This window comes from Apium graveolens, chromosome 2 (genome assembly GCF_009905375.1).
Source record: "Apium graveolens cultivar Ventura chromosome 2, ASM990537v1, whole genome shotgun sequence".
In the NCBI taxonomy this organism is placed as follows: domain Eukaryota; kingdom Viridiplantae; phylum Streptophyta; class Magnoliopsida; order Apiales; family Apiaceae; genus Apium; species Apium graveolens.
In genome coordinates, this window is record NC_133648.1 from 17,158,751 (window position 1) to 17,178,970 (window position 20,220).

General features: G+C 35.2%; 1 protein-coding gene across 1 annotated transcript; it reads left to right on the top strand.

Annotated features, from left to right (window-relative positions):
- The first annotated feature begins 6,003 nt into the window (after positions 1–6,003).
- Positions 6,004–18,965, top strand: LOC141707049 (lysine-specific demethylase JMJ21). The gene is made up of 16 exons (XM_074510017.1): positions 6,004–6,312; positions 7,136–7,246; positions 7,368–7,420; positions 7,498–7,640; positions 7,980–8,177; positions 8,269–8,468; positions 10,491–10,590; positions 10,689–11,267; positions 11,973–12,095; positions 14,407–14,487; positions 14,580–14,905; positions 14,996–15,253; positions 15,765–15,849; positions 15,968–16,175; positions 16,711–16,879; positions 18,616–18,965. The coding sequence occupies exons 1-16, from the start codon at positions 6,167–6,169 to the stop codon at positions 18,752–18,754; spliced, it is 2,919 nt and encodes a 972-aa protein (XP_074366118.1). The 5' UTR covers positions 6,004–6,166; the 3' UTR covers positions 18,755–18,965.
- The last annotated feature ends 1,255 nt before the right edge of the window (positions 18,966–20,220 follow it).

Here is a 20,220-nt window from a genome sequence, read left to right on the forward strand (position 1 = left end):
CAATTAATGGAGATCACAGAGTTAAAGAAGGAGATTGAAGCAAGGGATGAATGTTTGGAGCTGTTCAAACTCAGAGAATCAATAGATGCAACACCTTCAAATCAAACAGAAGAACCATCTCAGCAAGCTGAAATCATAAGTCAGCAAGCTGAAAAGATTGATCTGCTCACAAAGGAAGTTGAGGATCTGAAAAAGGGCATGTGATCGTTTGTTCAAGGAGAAGAAAGTCTCAAATCAATAATGAACAACACAAATATTCCATTGGTCAGAGAAGGAATTGGAATGAATGCAAACAAGAAGGACAAAGCTCTAAGATATGAAGGAAAACATGGCATACCCTATGATTATGTTATGCCTTGGAAGATATGCAACAGATGTGGAAAGAAAGGGCATCTTGAAAAACATTGCAAAGTTCAGAATGGACAAAAATCATACCATGAAGGAAACAAACAGAAAACAGCTTACTATGGTCACAATGGCAGAACAAAGACTGCTTATTATCATCAGGCTGGCAGAGTTAAATCACCTAGATTTATCCAAAAATGGATAAAGAAATCTGATTTACATGTTTTATATGTTTTATCTGCTAACCATGTCGGACCCAACAAACTTTGGGTACCAAAAGGTTGAGTTGTTTTATTTGTTTTGTAGATGTGTCTTGCCGCTCGAGTCAAATCAACTCAATGGATATTAGATAGCGGATGTACTAGACATATGAGTGGAGACAAAGCACAATTCTTGAGTCTTCAGATGAAAAAGGGTGGAAGAGTGACTATTGGCGATAGCAAAACTCTTCAAATCCTTGGAAAAGGTAAAATAGGTAATAAACACATTTCAATTGATAAAGTTCAATATGTTAAAGGCCTTAAATATAATCTGCTTAGTATAAGTCAGTTATATGATGATGGTCATACTGTTAACTTTGGTATTGATAAGTGTATTATTACTATTGGTACTAACAAAGTCCCCCTAGTTGCTAGAAGGGAAGGAAATATATATATTTTGGACTTTGAGTTGTAGAAAATAACTTGCTGTCTTACTGCAATAGACACTGATCCTTATGTTTGGCATAGAAGATTGAGTCATGCTCACATGGACTTGCTTAACAAGCTTTCAAAGAAGAAGCTAGTCAGAGGTTTACCCAAAATCAAGTATGTCAAGACTGAGGTGTGTTCGGCATGCCAATTAGGCAAGTAAATTAGAAGTACTCACAAAGCAAAGAAAATGGTATCTACTTCTAAACCCTTAGAACTTTTACATTTAGACTTATTTGGTCCAGAAGCTTATAAAAGTATAGGAGGTAAGCAATATAGTTTTGTAATTGTTGATGATTATTCTCGTTTTACATGGGTATTGTTTCTTAGAACTAAAGATGCTGCTTTTAATGAGTTTGAGAAACTAATTAAATTACTTGAGAATAAGCTCAATACAAAGCTTGTAGGAATAAGGAGTGATCGAGGTGGTGAATTCCAAAAAGACTTTGTTACTTATTGTGAAGAAAAAGGAATATCACATGAATTCTCGGCTCCAAGGACTCCACAACAAAATGGTGTGGTGGAACGCAAGAATAGGTCACTGCAAGAGACAGCAAGGACTTTGTTGCAAGAAAGCAAGTTACCTAGAAGTTTTTGGGCAGAAGCAGTCAACACAGCATGCTATGTTCTGAATAGAGTATTGATAAGACCTATTTTGGACAAGACTCCATATGAATTGCTCAAGAAAAAGAGGCCCAACATCAGTTACTTCAGAATCTTTGGCTCAAAGTGTTTTGTGCTCAAGACAATTGGTAATGATGGTAAATTCGATGCTAAATCTTATGAAGCTGTTTTTCTTGGTTATTCTATGAATAGTAAAACCTATAGAGTTTATAATTTGTCTAAACATATTGTTGAGGAATCTATAGATGTTACTTTTCAAGAACCTAACAATGATCTTCCAAGAGACGAGGAAGATGATGCAGGTGAAGCTGGACAACATCAAGCTGAAACAGAGAAGGCTTCTCCAAAACAGCAAGCTGAAACAGAGACTGATTCTGGAAAGCAGCAAGCTGAAATTGAAACTGCCTCAGGAAATCAGCAAGCAGAACCTTCTACTCCAGTTGATGATGCAATTGTAAAGATGGCAGAGATGACTCTTGATGGTCCTAGAGGAAATAGAGCAAAGGATAAAATGCCAATCTATGATGGTGAAGACTTAGCTCCTCCATCTAAGATAAGGAAGACTTCACATGAAGATATTGCAAATCATTCATTGCCAAAAGCTACACGGACAGTGAAGAATCACCCTCCAGAACAGGTTATTGGTGATATTTCTGATGGTCTCAAGACAAGAAAAGGCACTGCAAATTTTTGTGCTTATGCTGCATTTTTAGCTCAAGAGGAACCCAAAAATGTCAAAGAAGCACTTGAAGATGAAAATTGGATCACGGCTATGCAAGAAGAACTCAATCAATTCGAACGATGTGATGTTTGGGAACTGATCAAGCCACCAAAGAATGCTTCAATCATTGGTACAAAATGGATTTTCAAGAATAAAGTGGATGAATTTGGTACTGTTACTCGAAATAAAGCAAGGCTCGTAGCACAAGGGTACAACCAACAAGAAGGCATTGACTTTGATCAAACTTATGATCCAGTAGCTAGATTGGAATCAATTAGGATGCTTCTTGCTTATGCATGCTACAAGAAGATCAAGCTACATCAAATGGACGTCAAAAGTGCTTTTCTTAATGGATTTCTGGAAGAGGAAGTTTATGTCAAGCAACCCCCTGGTTTTGAACATGAACAACATCCAGACTATGTCTACAAGCTTAAGAAGGCATTACATGGCTTAAAGCAAGCACCAAGGGCTTGGTACAAGAGGCTTAGTAAGTTTTTGATCTAAAATGGCTTCATTCGAGGTAAAATTGATCCTACTTTATTTACTAAGCAAAATGGTAATGATATTTTGATTGTCCAGATATATGTAGATGATATAATCTTTGGATCCACTAATGATTCTACGTGTGAGTGGTTTTCTAAGTGTATGAGCAGTGAATTTGACATGAGCATGATGGGTGAGCTCAATTATTTCTTGGGGCTCCAAATTAAACAATCTAAAGATGGAATTTATGTGCATCAATCAAAATATGTCAAGAATTTGCTGACCAGATTTGGTTTTGACAATGTCAAGCCGAAATCTACACCAATGAATCAAAACAGCAAGCTAACATCGGATGAAAAAGGTAAAGATGTTGATATCAAGAAGTATAGAGGTATGATTGGTAGTCTTTTATATCTTACTGCTTCTCGGCCAGATATTATGTATAGTGTATGTGTTTGTGCTCGTTTTCAATCTAAACCTAAGGAATCACACTTAAATGCAGTTAAAAGAATATTTCGATATTTAAGTGAGACTATTAATCTTGGGTTATTTTATCCTATTACAAGCACATTTGATCTTGTGGGGTATAGTGATGCTGACTATGCAGGTTGTCAAACTGATAGAAAGAGCACAAGTGGTGTTTGTACATATTTAGGATAAAGTCTCGTATCTTGGCAGAGTAAGAAATAAACTTCAGTTGCATTATCCACAACAGAAGGTGAGTATTTGGCAGCTAGTAGCTGTTGCTCTCAAATTTTGTGGATGATTCAGACTCTACGAGATTTTGGAATCAAGTGTGGCAAAGTTCCAATCTATTGTGACAACACTAGCACCATCAACATATCAAAGAATCCGGTTAATCACTCAAGAACAAAGCATATTGATGTTCAGCACCATTTCTTGAGAGATAATGCTGCCAAAGGTACGATTGAATTAGTTTTTGTACCTACTGAATATCAATTGGCAGATATCTTTACAAAACCCTTGGGCGAAGCAAGATTTTCTACCATTCGAAGAGAACTTGGGATGTGCAGTGTATAATGGCAAGCTATCTTTGGAAATTTGGTAATGTTAGCTTACTATCAATTTTCATGTTAGCTTACTATGATTGTTTATTAAATGTCATAATTTGTGTTTAATTTGATTTATTAATTTTGACATGTCATTATCTGTTTATTGCTGCTTACATGTTTGTGTGTTTTGATGCTTTATCTTATAATTCTTATCAGGCCTCAACCTAGATCTTTTTGATGCTTTAAGGGGGAGAAATTTAGGAGATTTATGTTTGTTTAAGGTTGGTTTAAGACTTGTTTCATCTGTTGGATTATGTTTACTTTGTGGTTTGCTACTTGATTTATGTTGGCTGTTATTATGTTGGATATGCATGTATGTTATTTAAAGTTTAATTATTTGCAGTAATATGTTATAAAGTATTGCTTAAATTTTGAGATATGTAAAGATTTATGGGGAGTTTTTTTTATAATTCTCCTAAATGTGTGTAATCATCAAAAATGGGGAGATTGTAACTCCTTAGTTTTGATGATCACAACACAACAAGCCATCATGTTGGTATTTGAGAATGGTTGCAGGTTATAACAGCTTAATATCAGTGCTGTTTAAGTATCATGACAGCAAGCTATCATTAGACAGTGATATATTTCAGCAAGCTATGATCAACAGTGTCAGAATAACAGCAAGCCAAGATGCACAGTCCAGATTCAACAAGGAAGTCAAATTTCATGGAGATTTTATAGGATCTTCATATATATCAGTTGTAAGGACTTCTCTAATATAATATACGTGCATGATATATATAGAGCTCTTTTATAAAATATTTTAATCATTCAAATTGATTTCCTAAAGAATAGGAGTTTGTTTCTCTTTCAAACTCTTTCTTCTATCTTCTGATTAAAACGTTTTATCCTCTACTAAATAGAAGAGATGTTTTCTGAACGTTGGACTTCTGTGTTTCTCTTCAATCTAACGTACACATGAACGTTGAAAAACCATCCCAACGATCTTACACGGTAGAATTGGATTCTAGCCGTTGTAATTTGTTGAGGCTGTTTTCAAATGTTAATGTATGGTTATATATATATGTGGTTTCTTGCAGTTTTTATGACGGACGAATTTGCAAGCAAGAACACATACAACTCCTGATCTTTATTGTTTCTAAAATACTCTCGAGCTCTAATTATATACACGTGTTTCATCTTAGAGAGAGTTTATAGTTTGAGTTGTAAACTTTATCATTGATTTGTAATTGTTCAAATTGTATTGATTAGTTGCTGGATAAGTTGGCTAGAGAAACAAGGGTTTAGTGGTACTTGCTAGAGGAGTTTGTACTACGGGGTAGTATAATACTTAGAGAGCAGGTTCTTAAACAGGGTTTCAGCAAGCCATTATCAGCAGCTGGGATAAAGGGAGATATATTGTTGTATCTTGTAGTTGTAACCTTCATTGATCAACAATATATTCTCTTACCAAGTTGGTAAGGGACCAGGACGTAGACCATAGGGGCTTAGGGGTCGAACCTGGATAAAATTCTTGTGTGTTCTATTTACCTTCCTGCACATTATTTTCTGCATTGCATTTAGTCATCTCAGCTTACTATCATTGTCATATTTTAGTTCTGTTGGTAAAATCTCAGTAAGCTATTATCGGGTAAAATTTAAAAGTAATCCTAGTTAGCCATAATCACCTATTCACCCCCTCTAGGTGTAATTTTAGGTTTTGTGTTTGACATTTAAGTACACGAAACACGAAAATACACGAGACAAAAGTATACGACAGTGACGAATTGCCAAGTCTAACTTCAACCTTAAAAGAAAATTAGACAACTCAAAAAGAAAAGAAAAAAATAGCCTCCACAATTTATGCGTATCATTTTTTTCCGATTCTAAATATTAATTTGCTAATAGAATTCAACCATACTAATGTACCCTATATTTTTTCTGAAAAATGATGTACTAATATTAATTTCGAAAAAAGTCAATCGAATAAATCAGAAATAACAATAACCAAATATGGATTAGAAAAAAATAGATTGTGTTTGTGGAGTTACCAACTTTCCACCGCGTGTTGCCTAAGCTGTACGCGGGGAACATATTCTCGCACGACTCGCTACGAATTTTTCAAATCAAATATTTACATCTCTCTTGAACTTTCCTGACAAAGATAAAAATTCACACCCCTCTCTCTCTCTCGTTACAAAAGAACACACTAATATCTCTCCCTCTCTATCTCGCTCGCTCGAACACACTGATCTTTCTCTCTCTCTCACACACAAACACAATCACTGTAAATGGAGATTATTGAAAGCTCTGTAGCTCCGAAAGATCGTAGAATCGACGCTCTCGGCGACCTACGTGTTCTGCCAGATGAAACCTTGTGTTCAATTTTAGTTTTGCTCTCTCCTCGCGATGTCGCTCGTTTATCTTGCGTTAGCAGGTATCAATTCTAATTTTTCAATTTTGCATAAGCTTGTTTTTAATAGTGAATTTAATTAATTATAGAGTTACGGATTAAATTTATATATGTTTGTTATCAGGTTTCAATTTAGTACAAATGTGTATATGTTTTGGTATTATTGTTGTTTGAATAATAAGCATTTAATCGCAACATTGGATTAGGAATTTGGACCGAAATTAAGCCCGTAGGTCGTAGAATGACGGAGGAGTTACAGTGAGATAATAGATTCTTTTGTGATTAAGTTTTAACAGTTGGTTAGTATGTTTTGTTAAAAGAGGAGGAAAGTAAACGCAGAGGAATAGGATGATGAATATTTTGACAAGGAACGATTTTAGTGGTGTTAGAGAATCCAGATGTTATTGGTTTATATGCTAGGTGTTGTCATCATCAATAATTGGCATCGTTTTGCTACATTATTTCTTCCCTCCTAGTAGGTGTGTTTTGCTACTTATTTTGGCCGTGGGAAATACTTCTGATATTTGAAATATATCAAATTGAGGGTGACAAACAGTTTTCTTATAGTTGAATGATAGAAGTATGAATAAATAGTTATATGAGAAGCTGTTTTATTTTATATTATGTTTAAAGTGTATATGACGGGAACTTTCGCAGTTCACCCATCTATTGGGTTATCTGATTTAAATGCCAAATATGTTGAGAATGGAAGATATCATTTGAGATTATGTAGGAATTACCAAAAACAAATGTCAATAGTGATATCATTTTAGCTTCATTGAAATGTGTGTGTATGTTACAACAAATGTAATGAAATAGAAATTCCCTTGCATTGTGAAATATGCAGTGTTATGTACATACTGTGCAATGAGGAACCGCTGTGGATGACTCTTTGTTTGAACAACTTAAACCTTCAGCTTCAATATAAAGGCTCCTGGAAGAAAACAACGCTACATCAGTATGTGTGGGCTCTTGCTTATGGATAACGTACTGTTGCTTTTATAGTATTTAATATAACTGCTCGAATTTAGTAAAACTGATAAACCCCCTCTATTTTTTTTACTTTGCTTGGGCTGCAGACTGCAACTACTAAATGAGCATGAACAGTGCAAAAAGGCCCTGCAGTTTGACGGTAACCAATCTTCTTCACGATCTTTTGATTACATTATATTATTAACCCACCAGTACTTAAAAAAATTATTTTAGCAGGATTCAACTCTTTGTTCCTGTATAGAAGATTGTACCGTTGCTATACCACGTTGAATGGATTCTCTTTTGACAATGGAAATGTGGAAAGGAAGGCAGACCTTTCTCTAGAAGCTTTTCATCATGAGTATGACGCGAAGAAACCGGTATGTTGTTAAATTAAATGGTTGTCCATATATATATAAGCAATTAGTTATCTTCCATAAAACAGTAGTTTTCATATCCGTAGTTTCTGAATGTTGTTGCCATCCAGCATAAATTGATTATATATGTATAAATTGGTAACATTGTAATGATTGTTGTCATGTGCAAATATGTAAATTGTTCGTCTTGTATACAATCCAATTTCGCTGAAGAAAATGTCATGGAACAAAGGGCCTTTTACAGGAAAAGTAAAAAATGTCACTTTTCTTGCTAGCATGATTAAAGACAACCAGAATGTTGGTCTTTCTACTCATGTAATTTGTTACTGAAATCTACACAAGGTTTTGATTTCTGGATTGGCCGATACTTGGTCAGCAACGAATTCATGGACACCTGATCAGCTTATGATAGATTATGGGGACAAAGTGTTTAGAATTTCTCAGAGGAGTTCGAAGAAAGCAAATATGAAATTTAAGGATTATGTCTCCTACTCGCAGATCCAGCATGATGAGGATCCTCTCTATATTTTTGATGACAAGGTGCCCACCATTGTTATAAAGTATATCTGGTGTAATGTCCCGACACACACAAAATCTGATCCTTATTACAAATCCAACTTGCTGATTGCAGTTTGGGGAAGTTGCACCAGGTCTGCTGAAGGATTACAGCGTGCCCCATTTATTCCAAGATGATTGGTTTGATGTATTAGAAAGAGACAAAAGGCCACCTTATAGATGGCTCATTATCGGGCCAGAGAGATCTGGTGCCTCTTGGCACGTTGATCCTGCTCTAACGAGTGCCTGGAATACTCTACTCTGTGGTCGTAAAAGGTAACTTTGATCTAGATTTAAGAAAGAATATTACAGTGCACCTTTTTTTATTTATTATACAGTAACCTCTTTCAACTTAATTATAATGCTTGTGAAACTAATAAATCATCATCCTTGGCATATTGTATCAATAATTGGAGGATCAAACTTTTGAGTGGTAGACCATATTTCGGATCCGGGCAGGAGACTATTAGTATAACAGCCTGTAACACCTCGGCTCAAAATATTTGGACTTGGGGTTTGTATATGATGACGTTCAGAAACAGAAAAACAGATAATGACAGGGGGCGATCCTTTCCTTTATATTGCCAATCGAAGAATTATAATATTAGCTTGTCTTTATTTATATTACTAATTTCAAATAGATTTAATTGTAATATACTTTAAAGTTAAATTATGTATATTAGTAGATATATTCTGGATATGGTAGAGATAAAAAAAGTTGTGTTTCCTATATTAAGAAGATATTACTCGATAGTTAAGCTATAGGATTTTTATATAAACAGTTGTAATAATGTAATCTTTACATTGAATATATTTGTATTATATGAATTAAATCTGAGGATTTATTGTGTTTCTCACCGATTCTCTGTGGAGATAGGTATAATTACTTCTTTTACCCCTTCCCCACCCTCGTCCTACATCACTTTAGGTCTCTCTCCCTCTCCCATTTCAGTATGCAAGCAGGATAGATGCAGTTATTGACTGAACAGATAGTGGGACAGCAGCTCTTGTTCTATGGACTGTGCTGGTTGTTTTCTTGGGAACAATTAGGATCTGGTTTGGCATTATTGATTTTTAGGTTTTGTGGGTAGAAAACTGGAAATTTGATGGCTACTAGGGCTAATTGGGTGGCTAGAATTGGTGGCATTGTAGAATTTTAATGCAGGACAAGTTGTAGGAATGGCAGAGAATAGATGAAAAGATTGTTTTTTGGGTTTAGAGGTTCAATAGGAGATGAAGATTAAAGCCTTGAAGTTGACCATAAAATAAATTTTTGAGTCATAAATTGCTAATTTGGAACGTGTTACCGATATTTTATAGTACTCTTAGGAAGTTTCCTGCATTTGTTTTAATTTTCCAGGACCAGGGCATGTAAATTAGACTAGATTAATAAATGTTAGACGGTTGACTACATACATCGAGCTTGACCATAACATGGAATTTTTTTAAAAACAAAATTAGGTAACCCTCTAGAATTAAGGGTGACCACTAAACTTCAAAGCCAAATTCTGAAACTGCAATAATTTCTGAGCGTCGACTGTGTTTTGGGATCTCGGAATGAGATTATTGATCACCCATGTTGCTTTAGGATAGTTGGTGCAAATTTAACCCGCCCGAACCTTCGCTCCTGTGACTTTACAACTTAACTAGAAAGTATAAAGATAACACAGAGAATGACAGCAACCTAAACAAATAGACCGAGATAGGGGTGCCCATGGGTTCTAAAACCCGACCTCACCGCCCTAACACAACCCAAAAAATTTATGCTGAACTTTAATTGGGTTAAAAATTATTAAAACCGAATTAAATGGGTTGGGTTAGGGTTTTGTGTGTGACCCGCTCCTTCCAACCTGACCCGCGCCCTTACTTGTATTAATATGCTTTGAGTTCATTGAATCTTTCGCATGTGTTTAAGTATAGTAAGACACATAGCCATTGACATTTGCTTTGTGATGCAAAATTTCATACGCCTGAATATCTGTCCACCATGTGTTCCACCAAGAGGCTGATGTATCATAGTCCTTGTATTTGGCAAGCTGTAAATTTCATCTTTTACAAAGCTGCCAGACCACCGCCCACCAGGTCAAATATGCCTAGTATCTTATTTTAGCCGACCCAAAGCGACCTAAATTCTAACTGACCTCATGAAATTTAAACCGAACTTTAGTTGGGTTAAAAATTATTAAAACCGAATTAATACATGGGGAATACAGCCTTTAATTTTACCAACAAATCTTATCTGAAGCAGTTTATTCGTAACACAAAATCAGGTTTCACTTTTTAATTTTGTCTGTATAGGTGGGCACTCTATCCACCAGGAAGAGTACCATTAGGTGTCACAGTTCATGTCAATGAAGATGATGGTGATGTCAGTATTGATACCCCAACATCCCTACAGGTATTTGACCAGCAACAGAATATTTTTCAAGTACTGTTCTTCCCGATTTTTTTAATTCCTCTCCGCACATTATATAAGATATTTTTATATGTTTGCAGTGGTGGCTTGACTTTTACCCACTTCTTTCCAACGAAGAAAAGCCGATAGAGTGTACTCAGTTACCTGGAGAGACCATATACGTTCCAAGTGGATGGTGGCATTGTGTGCTAAATCTGGAGACTACCGTTGCTGTTACACAGAATTTTGTGAATTCGAAGAACTTTGAATTTGTATGTCTGGATATGGCTCCTGGTTATCGACATAAAGGACTCTGTCGTGCAGGATTGCTTGCTCTTGAAGAGAACGCTTTTGAGGTTGTAAAAAAGAATGCTTTCCACATGGAAGAAAGTAAACAACATAATGTGAAACAGACAAGTGATGGGAAGAGAGCCAAAATTTCGGAATCTGCGGAGGAACCAAACAGTGAAATTGCTAGATGTGGTGCCATCAATGTTCATGACGTGTGTAATTTAGAGTTTTCTTATGATATCAACTTCTTGGCTATGTTTTTAGATAAAGAGAGAGATCACTACAATGCTCAATGGAGCTCAGGTAACTGTATAGGACAACGAGAACTAAGAGAGTGGTTATGGACACTTTGGGTTGGAAAACCAGGACATAGAGATTTTATTTGGAAGGTACAAATATTCTTTCATCATGAGCTTCTTCTTTATTAGAATGACTACTTTGTATTATGATGCTGAAAGAAAGGAGCAACAACCGCTACAATTATTATTTCAAGATAGCTTTAAGCAAACAGAAGAATGTAGATACAAAGTCCCCAGAGTGCCTCTTAAATAGACGACATAGTTATTCAGTAAATAATAGCTTTTGGTTGACTACAGCAAATTGCACTTTACTTATCATCCTCAATTTCATTTGAACTAGATAATGTGTTTTTTTACTTTGGAACTAAACAAACCCATTCATAACTATGTGTTATTCGTTTGTTTTCGTTAACAAATGAGAGGACATATGTTGTATGCATATAGGTATTAGAGTATTCTTAAATGCGATATTACTGTTATAACTGGGCTAACTAAATTTAGAACACCCAACTTCTAATTATAATGAGTATTGACTTTTACATGCCTATATGGTTTATCTAATTTGGAACCAAGGTATATAGCATAACTGTATCTGTGAAAACTTGATCAATTTAGGGTAAATGATGATAAAATTATCTAAATAATGGCGAATCTAATCTTCCTGACCAGCACTGTCTACATCTGGAAATAGTCATGTTATCTTTTGGGTGTAAATTAAGATATCAGTATTAAAGTTTTAAAGCAGTTGAAAAGCTAATGATTTGTTCAAAATTGCCGACATAATCTTTTGAACAGGGAGCCTGTCTTGCTTTAAATGCCAGCAAATGGTCCGATTGCATGGGAGCAATTTCTGCGTTCTATGAATTACAGTTGCCCTCAGATGATGAAAAACTTCCTGTTGGCACAGGGAGCAATCCTGTAAGTGAATTTAAATCATGGTATTTTTTTAGTGTATCTTTACTCAAGTTTTATATGAATGTTGAGCATAAAGAATCTTCTCCTTGAATCAACTTATTATATTTCCATTTTTTATGCATAAATAATTCTTCATTCCTTTTTTTTTTGCAAACGGAGAGGGATTCTAGATATTAAGTCTTCTTGTAAGTAAATTAATATGCTGAGAATGGAATGTATGGGATGCCTGTCAGGAACTGCTTGTTCCTGAGTTGAGTTTTTGTGGTTTTTTTTGGTATTTATAAGAGAAGAAATGCAATTATAATGGATAGAATGGAGAGATACAGCGGAGAAACAAAAGAGATTCGGAGAGGTAATAGCAGAAGTAGAGTAAGAATAGAGAAAAATCAGAGATAACTTGTAGAAGATGATAGTTTTAGAGAGAACTTTGAGAAGATAGAAGTTTTTTGATAGATAAATCTTAGGGAGAAGGGAGAGAATGATTGGTGGGATTTTCTGTAATTTTTTCAAGCATAAACTTGAATTACAGCTAGTGCTGCTATTTATACTTCTTCCAAAAATAACCTTTACTACTACAATATAGCATGATACTACTAGTACTATACTACTACTGCAATCCTGACAATGCCTTAAATAATTAGATATATGTATATTAAGATAGAGGATTCTACTATACACCTCATGGAGAAAAACCGAGAATCAGTCCATCGGCGAGTATAGAAGGGGTTAAAAAACCAATGTTTGTGCTATGAGATCAAATTGGAACAAAATCACAGATAACTAGTTCAAAAATTGAACTCGAGATGCATATTGGAACGTATTCAAGAGAACCAGTCTGACCTGGGCGATTGATATTGGTGAATGTCAGTGGTAGCTTGAACTTGATGCTTTTAAAGTGAGATTAGGAAGTTCTGTTAATAATCTTAATACAATAAAACTGACTTGCAGAAAAGATAGCTTTTCTAAGATTCTTGTGTATGGGACTAGGGAAACCTCCTAAATCCACATGTTCTTTGGGAACTACAAACCCCGCAATATAACAGTTGAATATATGAACGCACAATTTTTTTCCTAAAAATGTGAGGAGTCACTTTGTCAACTTGATCAGGCCAAGTGTCCAAATATTTTCTGAAGGGCCGAGGCGGCTGGATAGGCCCAATTAGCATGTGTCTGAGGTGATCAATCTCTCGTGACTATCTGAATGACGGAGCGAGTCAGCGAGTGTCTTTTTGGTTCCATACTTCGAAATTATAAAAACAAAGATTGAAGGGTAGACATGCAATTTAAAGTAGGTAGCCATAATTAGCATTTGAGTTGCAATTATTCTCGACTGTGAACTCCCTTATTCATCTATATCTTTTGACAACCGAAGCCCTAGTTTCGTCTCTCTAAATATATAATTAGTAGAGTTGTGCTCCTGTAGACTGTTATAAATTGTTATTTCTATAATTTACCATTTGTAGCCTTGGGCTCAATACATCAGCTTGAAAACCAATGCTAAAATTTTCAACGGGCCCCGAAAGCATTTAATGGTGACTTAGCTAAGGTTTAAGATGTATTCTTTTCCACTTTGCTCACCCTGAGCTGTTACAGTGATGCCGTTAGTACAAAATTTGGCGTCAGTCACTAGAAAACTAACTGTCAGTCTTAGATCAGTGAGGTCAACCTGATAGATTGAAAAAAGCAAGATTTTTACTATTATTTACCCCGTTTTACTGAATTTGATAGTGTTACAAACTCATCACTGATCTATAATTTATTGACAGAAACAATGAATTTCGTCCCAAAACTTAAAATATCAGGAACGGCCCTGCTAGCTACTATTCTGAGATGATGTTAAAGGCAATTGAACATAGGATGTTGGTGTTTCCAATTGAATAATTAAACATGGGATGAGCAACTCGCTCCCTGTCAAGTGTTTAATCATCCGATCTGGTTTACCAAGTTGCTTTCTGCGCCATTTCGTCATGCTAGATAGTAGATAGAGAGTTGCTTTCAGTTGTTAAACTTTTTCAGACGGTTCTATGTGCATATATTTTGCTCATATATTTAAGTTTAGCTATAGATTTGTAAAGGAATAAAGTTTAGTACATTGGCCCTGTATCCTGTGGTTTAAACCGGATAGAGTTTGGGCATGTTATATGGGACAGAGAATTGGATATCCGTAGCGTTACTGAAGGTTATGGTTTCCAGATTATAGAATTATGTTTATTAGCATAAGTATGGCCATCATTTCAGTTGTTCGTACTAGTGATCTTTATTTTTTATCAGAGAACGCCAAACGTTTTTGTGACCTGGTACTGTTTGTTAATAGGTCTACCTTGTGGCTGATAATGTTATTAAGATATATGTGGAGGATGGCTTAGAAGCTTCTCTTCATTCCATGGGCACTGAGGTATATATTATGATATTATGTAATTCCAATTTGTCTACTAGATTAATTCTTTCTTATTCTCAAACTTCAGTGACTTTTACTTGACTTTGCAGCTCGAATTTTACAGCCTATTGCGTGCATATGGATCCTCTTTGAAATATCACATTCCTGATGTTCTTGCTAGTGGAATTGTTATATTCGAAAGTGGATCATATAAGGTTAAGCAGTGGGATGGTAAAGGCTTTCCAGATATAATCGCTGAATGCAACGGGAATATTGATAATATATCTAGAGATATTGATTTTCCATTTGGCATATGGAGCAAAAAACAATTTGAATATAGAAAAGCTGGGCTACAAGAGACAAGTCCTTCTGGACACTCAACTATATGGCCATATATTGTAACAAAAAGATGTAAAGGGAAGCTACTGTCTGAGCTGTAAGTTTAAACATTTAAAATTGCATTGTTCAAAGTACTTTGACATAGAATTTAAAGTAATTGTGTACTATTTCTTCTTCAATTTTACAGAGCGGATCACATCTCATGGGAAGACACCTTAAATCTGGCGTCGTTTTTGGGGGAACAGCTACGTAACCTTCATCTTATGCCATTTCCACCTGTATGTGATTTGAGCATTAGGGAAAATAAAGAATATAAAGAAAATGCTCGTTGTAAAGGATATTTTGAGGATGAGACTGAAAAAGATAGCATACCAGCAGAATGGAAAGTTTTTCTCAGCACCCTCAACAAAAAGAGAAAGGACGTGGTTAGCCGCTTGACTAACTGGTACACTATTTAAAAATTCAATGTATCTATATTTATTATTATTGATATTGTTACAGGAGGATTCAGAATAAAGATATATTATCTGGTCTTAAATGCAGCTAAATAAATTAATTTGTGAAAGCACATATTAGTGTCACATGACCTTAGTTTACCTGCATATCCTCTGATTCTTGCATCATATAGATGTCAGGCATTCTATAATTGGTAGCAAGAATTTATGCCGCTTTCATTTATTTTGTGTGCCAATGGGAACTGATGACATTCTTAATGAGTAAGCTACTGGAATTTCCTATCATGGTTTAAATAAATGATTCATATATCAGCTCAATGGATTTAGTTCAAGCCTTGATCTATGTTAGAAGTAGGTATTTTTTAACCTCCAGTAAAAAAAAATTGTCAGAACTTTATGCTGTGAATGTCTGTAAGGAATTGAATATGCTTCTGCGTACCCCATTGTATTCAGCAGGATCATTTTATGTTTCCTAACATTGCAAAATGTGGAGTTCTGCAGGGGTGATCCTATCCCGAGGTTTTTGATAGAACGAGTTCTTGAATATATCCCTGATGATTTTGAGAACTTGCTTAATACCTTTCAGGTATTTATTTTCTTGTTTATTTCTTTTGATGAGTTATTCAACTGTTTATGCAAAAATAAGCACACACACACACACGCAGATATTGAAGTTTAATAAAAGCTAGTCTGTTTTGTTGTAGCGTCGCGATGGGCTGCCAGAAGTTTTCAGAACTTGTACTTGGATACATTCAGATATAATGGATGACAATATTATCATGGAACCATATTCTATTATTTCTAGCTCAGATGACACAACTTCTGGTGATATAGGACCCAGTTCTAGTAACAATGGAGAACTGAAATGGTGGCGTCCTAGCCATATTCTTGATTTTGGTAATATGTCTGTAGGTGGGTACTGCTAGCTCATTTCTTATATTTTTAGCATTTTCATATTCTGCATTCTTATAAATTTGTATGTCGAACATTACTGTTTTGGTTGATTAATACTGAATTGCGTAAAGAATATTTTCCAAATTTTACTATAATCAATTGGTAATACAGAATTGCGTAATAATATTGTGTAACAATATTTTCCAAACCTTTGTGTAATATATAATATATAAATATGTTTGTATTAACATCTTTTACATGTAGTGTAACTGATATATTTAACATGCTAATTAATATCAAAATATAGTAGATACCATCAAAATTTAATTTAAGAATAGTACTTTTACTTATAAAATTTATACATATAAACTGTATAAATATTTTATATTGAACGATTATTAATTACTTTTTTTTTCTGTCTTTCTTAAAGTCTGGGAATTATAGAGCACAAGTGATCAGAATGAAAATATGATACTCTTATTGTAAGAAGTTTTCTGGCTTGTCGATCTCTGTACTTCTTACTAAAGAAATCTGTTATTTTTTAATTTTGCAGGCGACCCAATATGCGATCTGATTCCCTTGTACCTTGACGTTTTTAGAGGAGATACTCGTCTTCTAAAGAAATTTTTGGAAAGCTACAAGCTTCCTTTAAAGAGTGATGCAGAACAGAAAGAATCAGTGAAGCTAGCCAACAAGTTTTGCCGAACCTCATACCTAGCCATGTGAGTATGAATCAGATTATGTTTCATTCCTGATTTTTTTTGTGCGGCTGTGGGTGTTTATTCATCTGGAATATTCTTAAATGAAGTTAAATAATGCACAGTTGAAACTATAGTATTTCTAGCGCTTGTTACCAAGTCGTACAGTAGTTGTGAGTAGCCAACCACTGAACAACCCTCTGGGAGAAAGATAAGCTGATGAACACATATTTTCTGTCATCTATTGATGCGATCAGAAAAGAATCAAATTTATGTTCTTGAGAGGCATCAATCGTTATTATATCTTCATCTCTCTCTTCTCCTACTGATTAGTAAATAAAAACAATATAAGGATTTTGTAAAAATAATAATATAAGCCTGATTTCATAGTAAAAATCAACAATATAACTCAAATTAAACATGATTTCGTTAGAGACTTTGCAATTAGGTGGCGTCTTCTTTTTCCTCAGTTCACCTTTTTACCGCATTCTTTTTCCATCCTAAGTTCATCCCATTTGTGGTCTTCACTTGATCAAAATGTCCACATTTCAGTTAAATGGTGTGACACCGAGTAGGGCATGCCGACCAAAATTAAAGAGTCAGAGTAATATAGCTACTGGTCCTTACAGAGGGCTACCAAATGAATTACGTTTATTAAACTTAATTACTAATTTATACATACCTTCAGTTATACCTTTTCTTCCTGCTAAGGACGAGTTTATATTGTGGGTTTTCCCGTAAATTTGGCAGGGACACCTTTTTTATTTTTATTTTTTAATATTATATATTTATATGTGTGTGTGTGTATTTTATCTCACTTTCATACACTTGTTTAATTATTACAAAATTAAAAGTTCTACATCTCTCGAAAGACAATAAGGGGTTTGTAATCATGGTAAATGAACCCGGTTTATGGGGAAGGGAACCTAAATACATTTGCTATCATGTGGATGAACAGTGTTATTGATCGTCATGAAAACCTCATTCCATTTAACTGGGTAAATGAACTCGGTTTATGGGGACTGGAATCTAAATACCTGTGCTATCATGTGGATGAACAATGTTATTGATTGGCATGAAAACCTCATTCCAGTTAACCGGGTAAATCACTCCGAACATACTCCTTGGAATTTCAAATCATTGCCATTCCCATACTCTTATTTCCACTCGCGATTCTCAATCCAAAAGATTACTAAATGTTTTATCACACACCCCGATATCTGCTAGATCATATCATAGTGGGAAGCCAATTTTGTTCCTTCCTTAAATAGTCCTCTCCTCTGGGGAAAATGCATACTATTCCTGGAATTAATTATTACCTCAGTATCATGTTCAAATGAACCATCATTGAATGTTTTAATTCCATATATTACCTACCTCATTGAATTGTTTTACCTTAAAAGAATAAAGGAGGAGCTAGACAGTCCTTTCGTGTCATATTGAAGCCTCACCTATGTCAACAGTGCATCCTATAAGAACCATGCAAAAAGGTTTACAAATTTGCTCTGTAGAATCTGAATCGTATTTTTTGTTCCTTTACTTTTTTAAATTTATTTTTGTGTGAGGCCCATCATGATTTGGTATTACTAATTTAAGGTGCGTGGAGAATTCATTTGTCATCTTTAAAATCCATTATTCTCCTACTCCTGTATTTTGTAATTTTGGTGATGGGCATATTCAATAGTATCATAGGGAGTGATTCAGTGTTGCATTAGCACTCATAAGTCATGCCCACTAACTGAAGTTGTTTGTAAATACAGGTGCTATTGTATATTGCATGATGACAACATCTTAGGTGCTATATTCAGCATATGGAAAGAGCTGAAGATGTCGAAATCATGGGAAGATGTGGAGGAAGCAGTGTGGGGGGAACTGAATAACTACGTGATCTTGACTTGATACAACTTATGAATGCATGAATGTACCAATAATATGAATGTACTGTACTAACAATATACAGTCATGAATATTTGAATGCTTTACTTTACACCATCTCTTGGCCTATTCTGCTATTGGATGATGTGGGATTGTCTTATTAGGCCTCGCAAGAACATTTTTTTAAAGAAAATATACAGATGAGACCACATGTGTGGAGGATAGATGCCCAAAACAGCATGTTTTGTATGGATTTTCTGTTTTAGGACATGTGTCTTCTGTTGCAACTTTGGCACAACACATGCTATAAATTATGTCGCAGCTAGATTTTATGGGATCACAATTTGCTCTCTACATTGTGGCTAGTAACCTAAGCGGAATTTATGGTTTTCAAGTAAAATGTCGGGTGAAAGACCTTTCTACTCATTTTTGGGCTGCACTATACTCAAATACCCAGAAGCGGAGACTACCGACCTAAATGCCCACTGGCGTATCCGATTGTTACCGGTGAACACCAACACAAGCCTCAGAGGATATCAAAACATGTTCCTAAATACGCCTTGGTCTAAATATTCTCCGCTACGCCTGGAAGAAAAGAGTGCCCACTAACATTGGGAAAAAATAACCCATGACACGAAAATATCCATTTGCTACGCTTATGCAGCTCCAGTAGCTCCAGTATCAAGTCAATACTCCTTAGAACAGATGATGCACGGTATATAGATACACCTTATGCGTAGTAGTGGTGTTTAGATACGCTCATGTGTATGCCAGTCTTGCTGTGATACGCCTGATGTACATAACAACTCAAACACATAAATACATACATATTAGAACAAGATGTATTTATAAGGAGTGACTGCAATCGCCGTCGTGAAAATATGTGAATTTTCAGTATCGAGAATCACGGTGAAAAAACGATATATAATAAGGATGGATACAAAAAAATGACCGAGATGAAGATTGATTTAATACGAGGTTAAAAAGTGTGATGCAAGTGTGTGTATGATATATCTATTAGTATTGTTCAACTGTGGTGTTAATCAGACAACACCTCTGGTGGATTTTATTGTTTAACTTTTTATATATATTCATACACGCTTTACACTACAGCGCATATATTGGGCAAAGGTACAAGAAAAAAATGAGAAGTTTGGGCAATCTATATAATCTTAAAGGTTATTATTGTTCGTATAAGATTTAGCCATGACCCATAATCCATTTTATTTTTTTTACACATTAAACTTTATAGACAGTTGCTCAAATAAATGAGAACCCTCACTTCAGCCACACAATTTTAACCCTGAACTAAATCACAATCACACATTTTTAATTTTTATTTTACACTTAATCTATTTCATCTCCTTCCATCTCATTTCTACCCACCACACCCACCACTACCTCCACCCATCACCACCACGTACCAACCGCCGCTACTCCGGTGCCGTCAACCTCCACCACCACCAGATCTCTCTCTCTCTCTCTCTCTC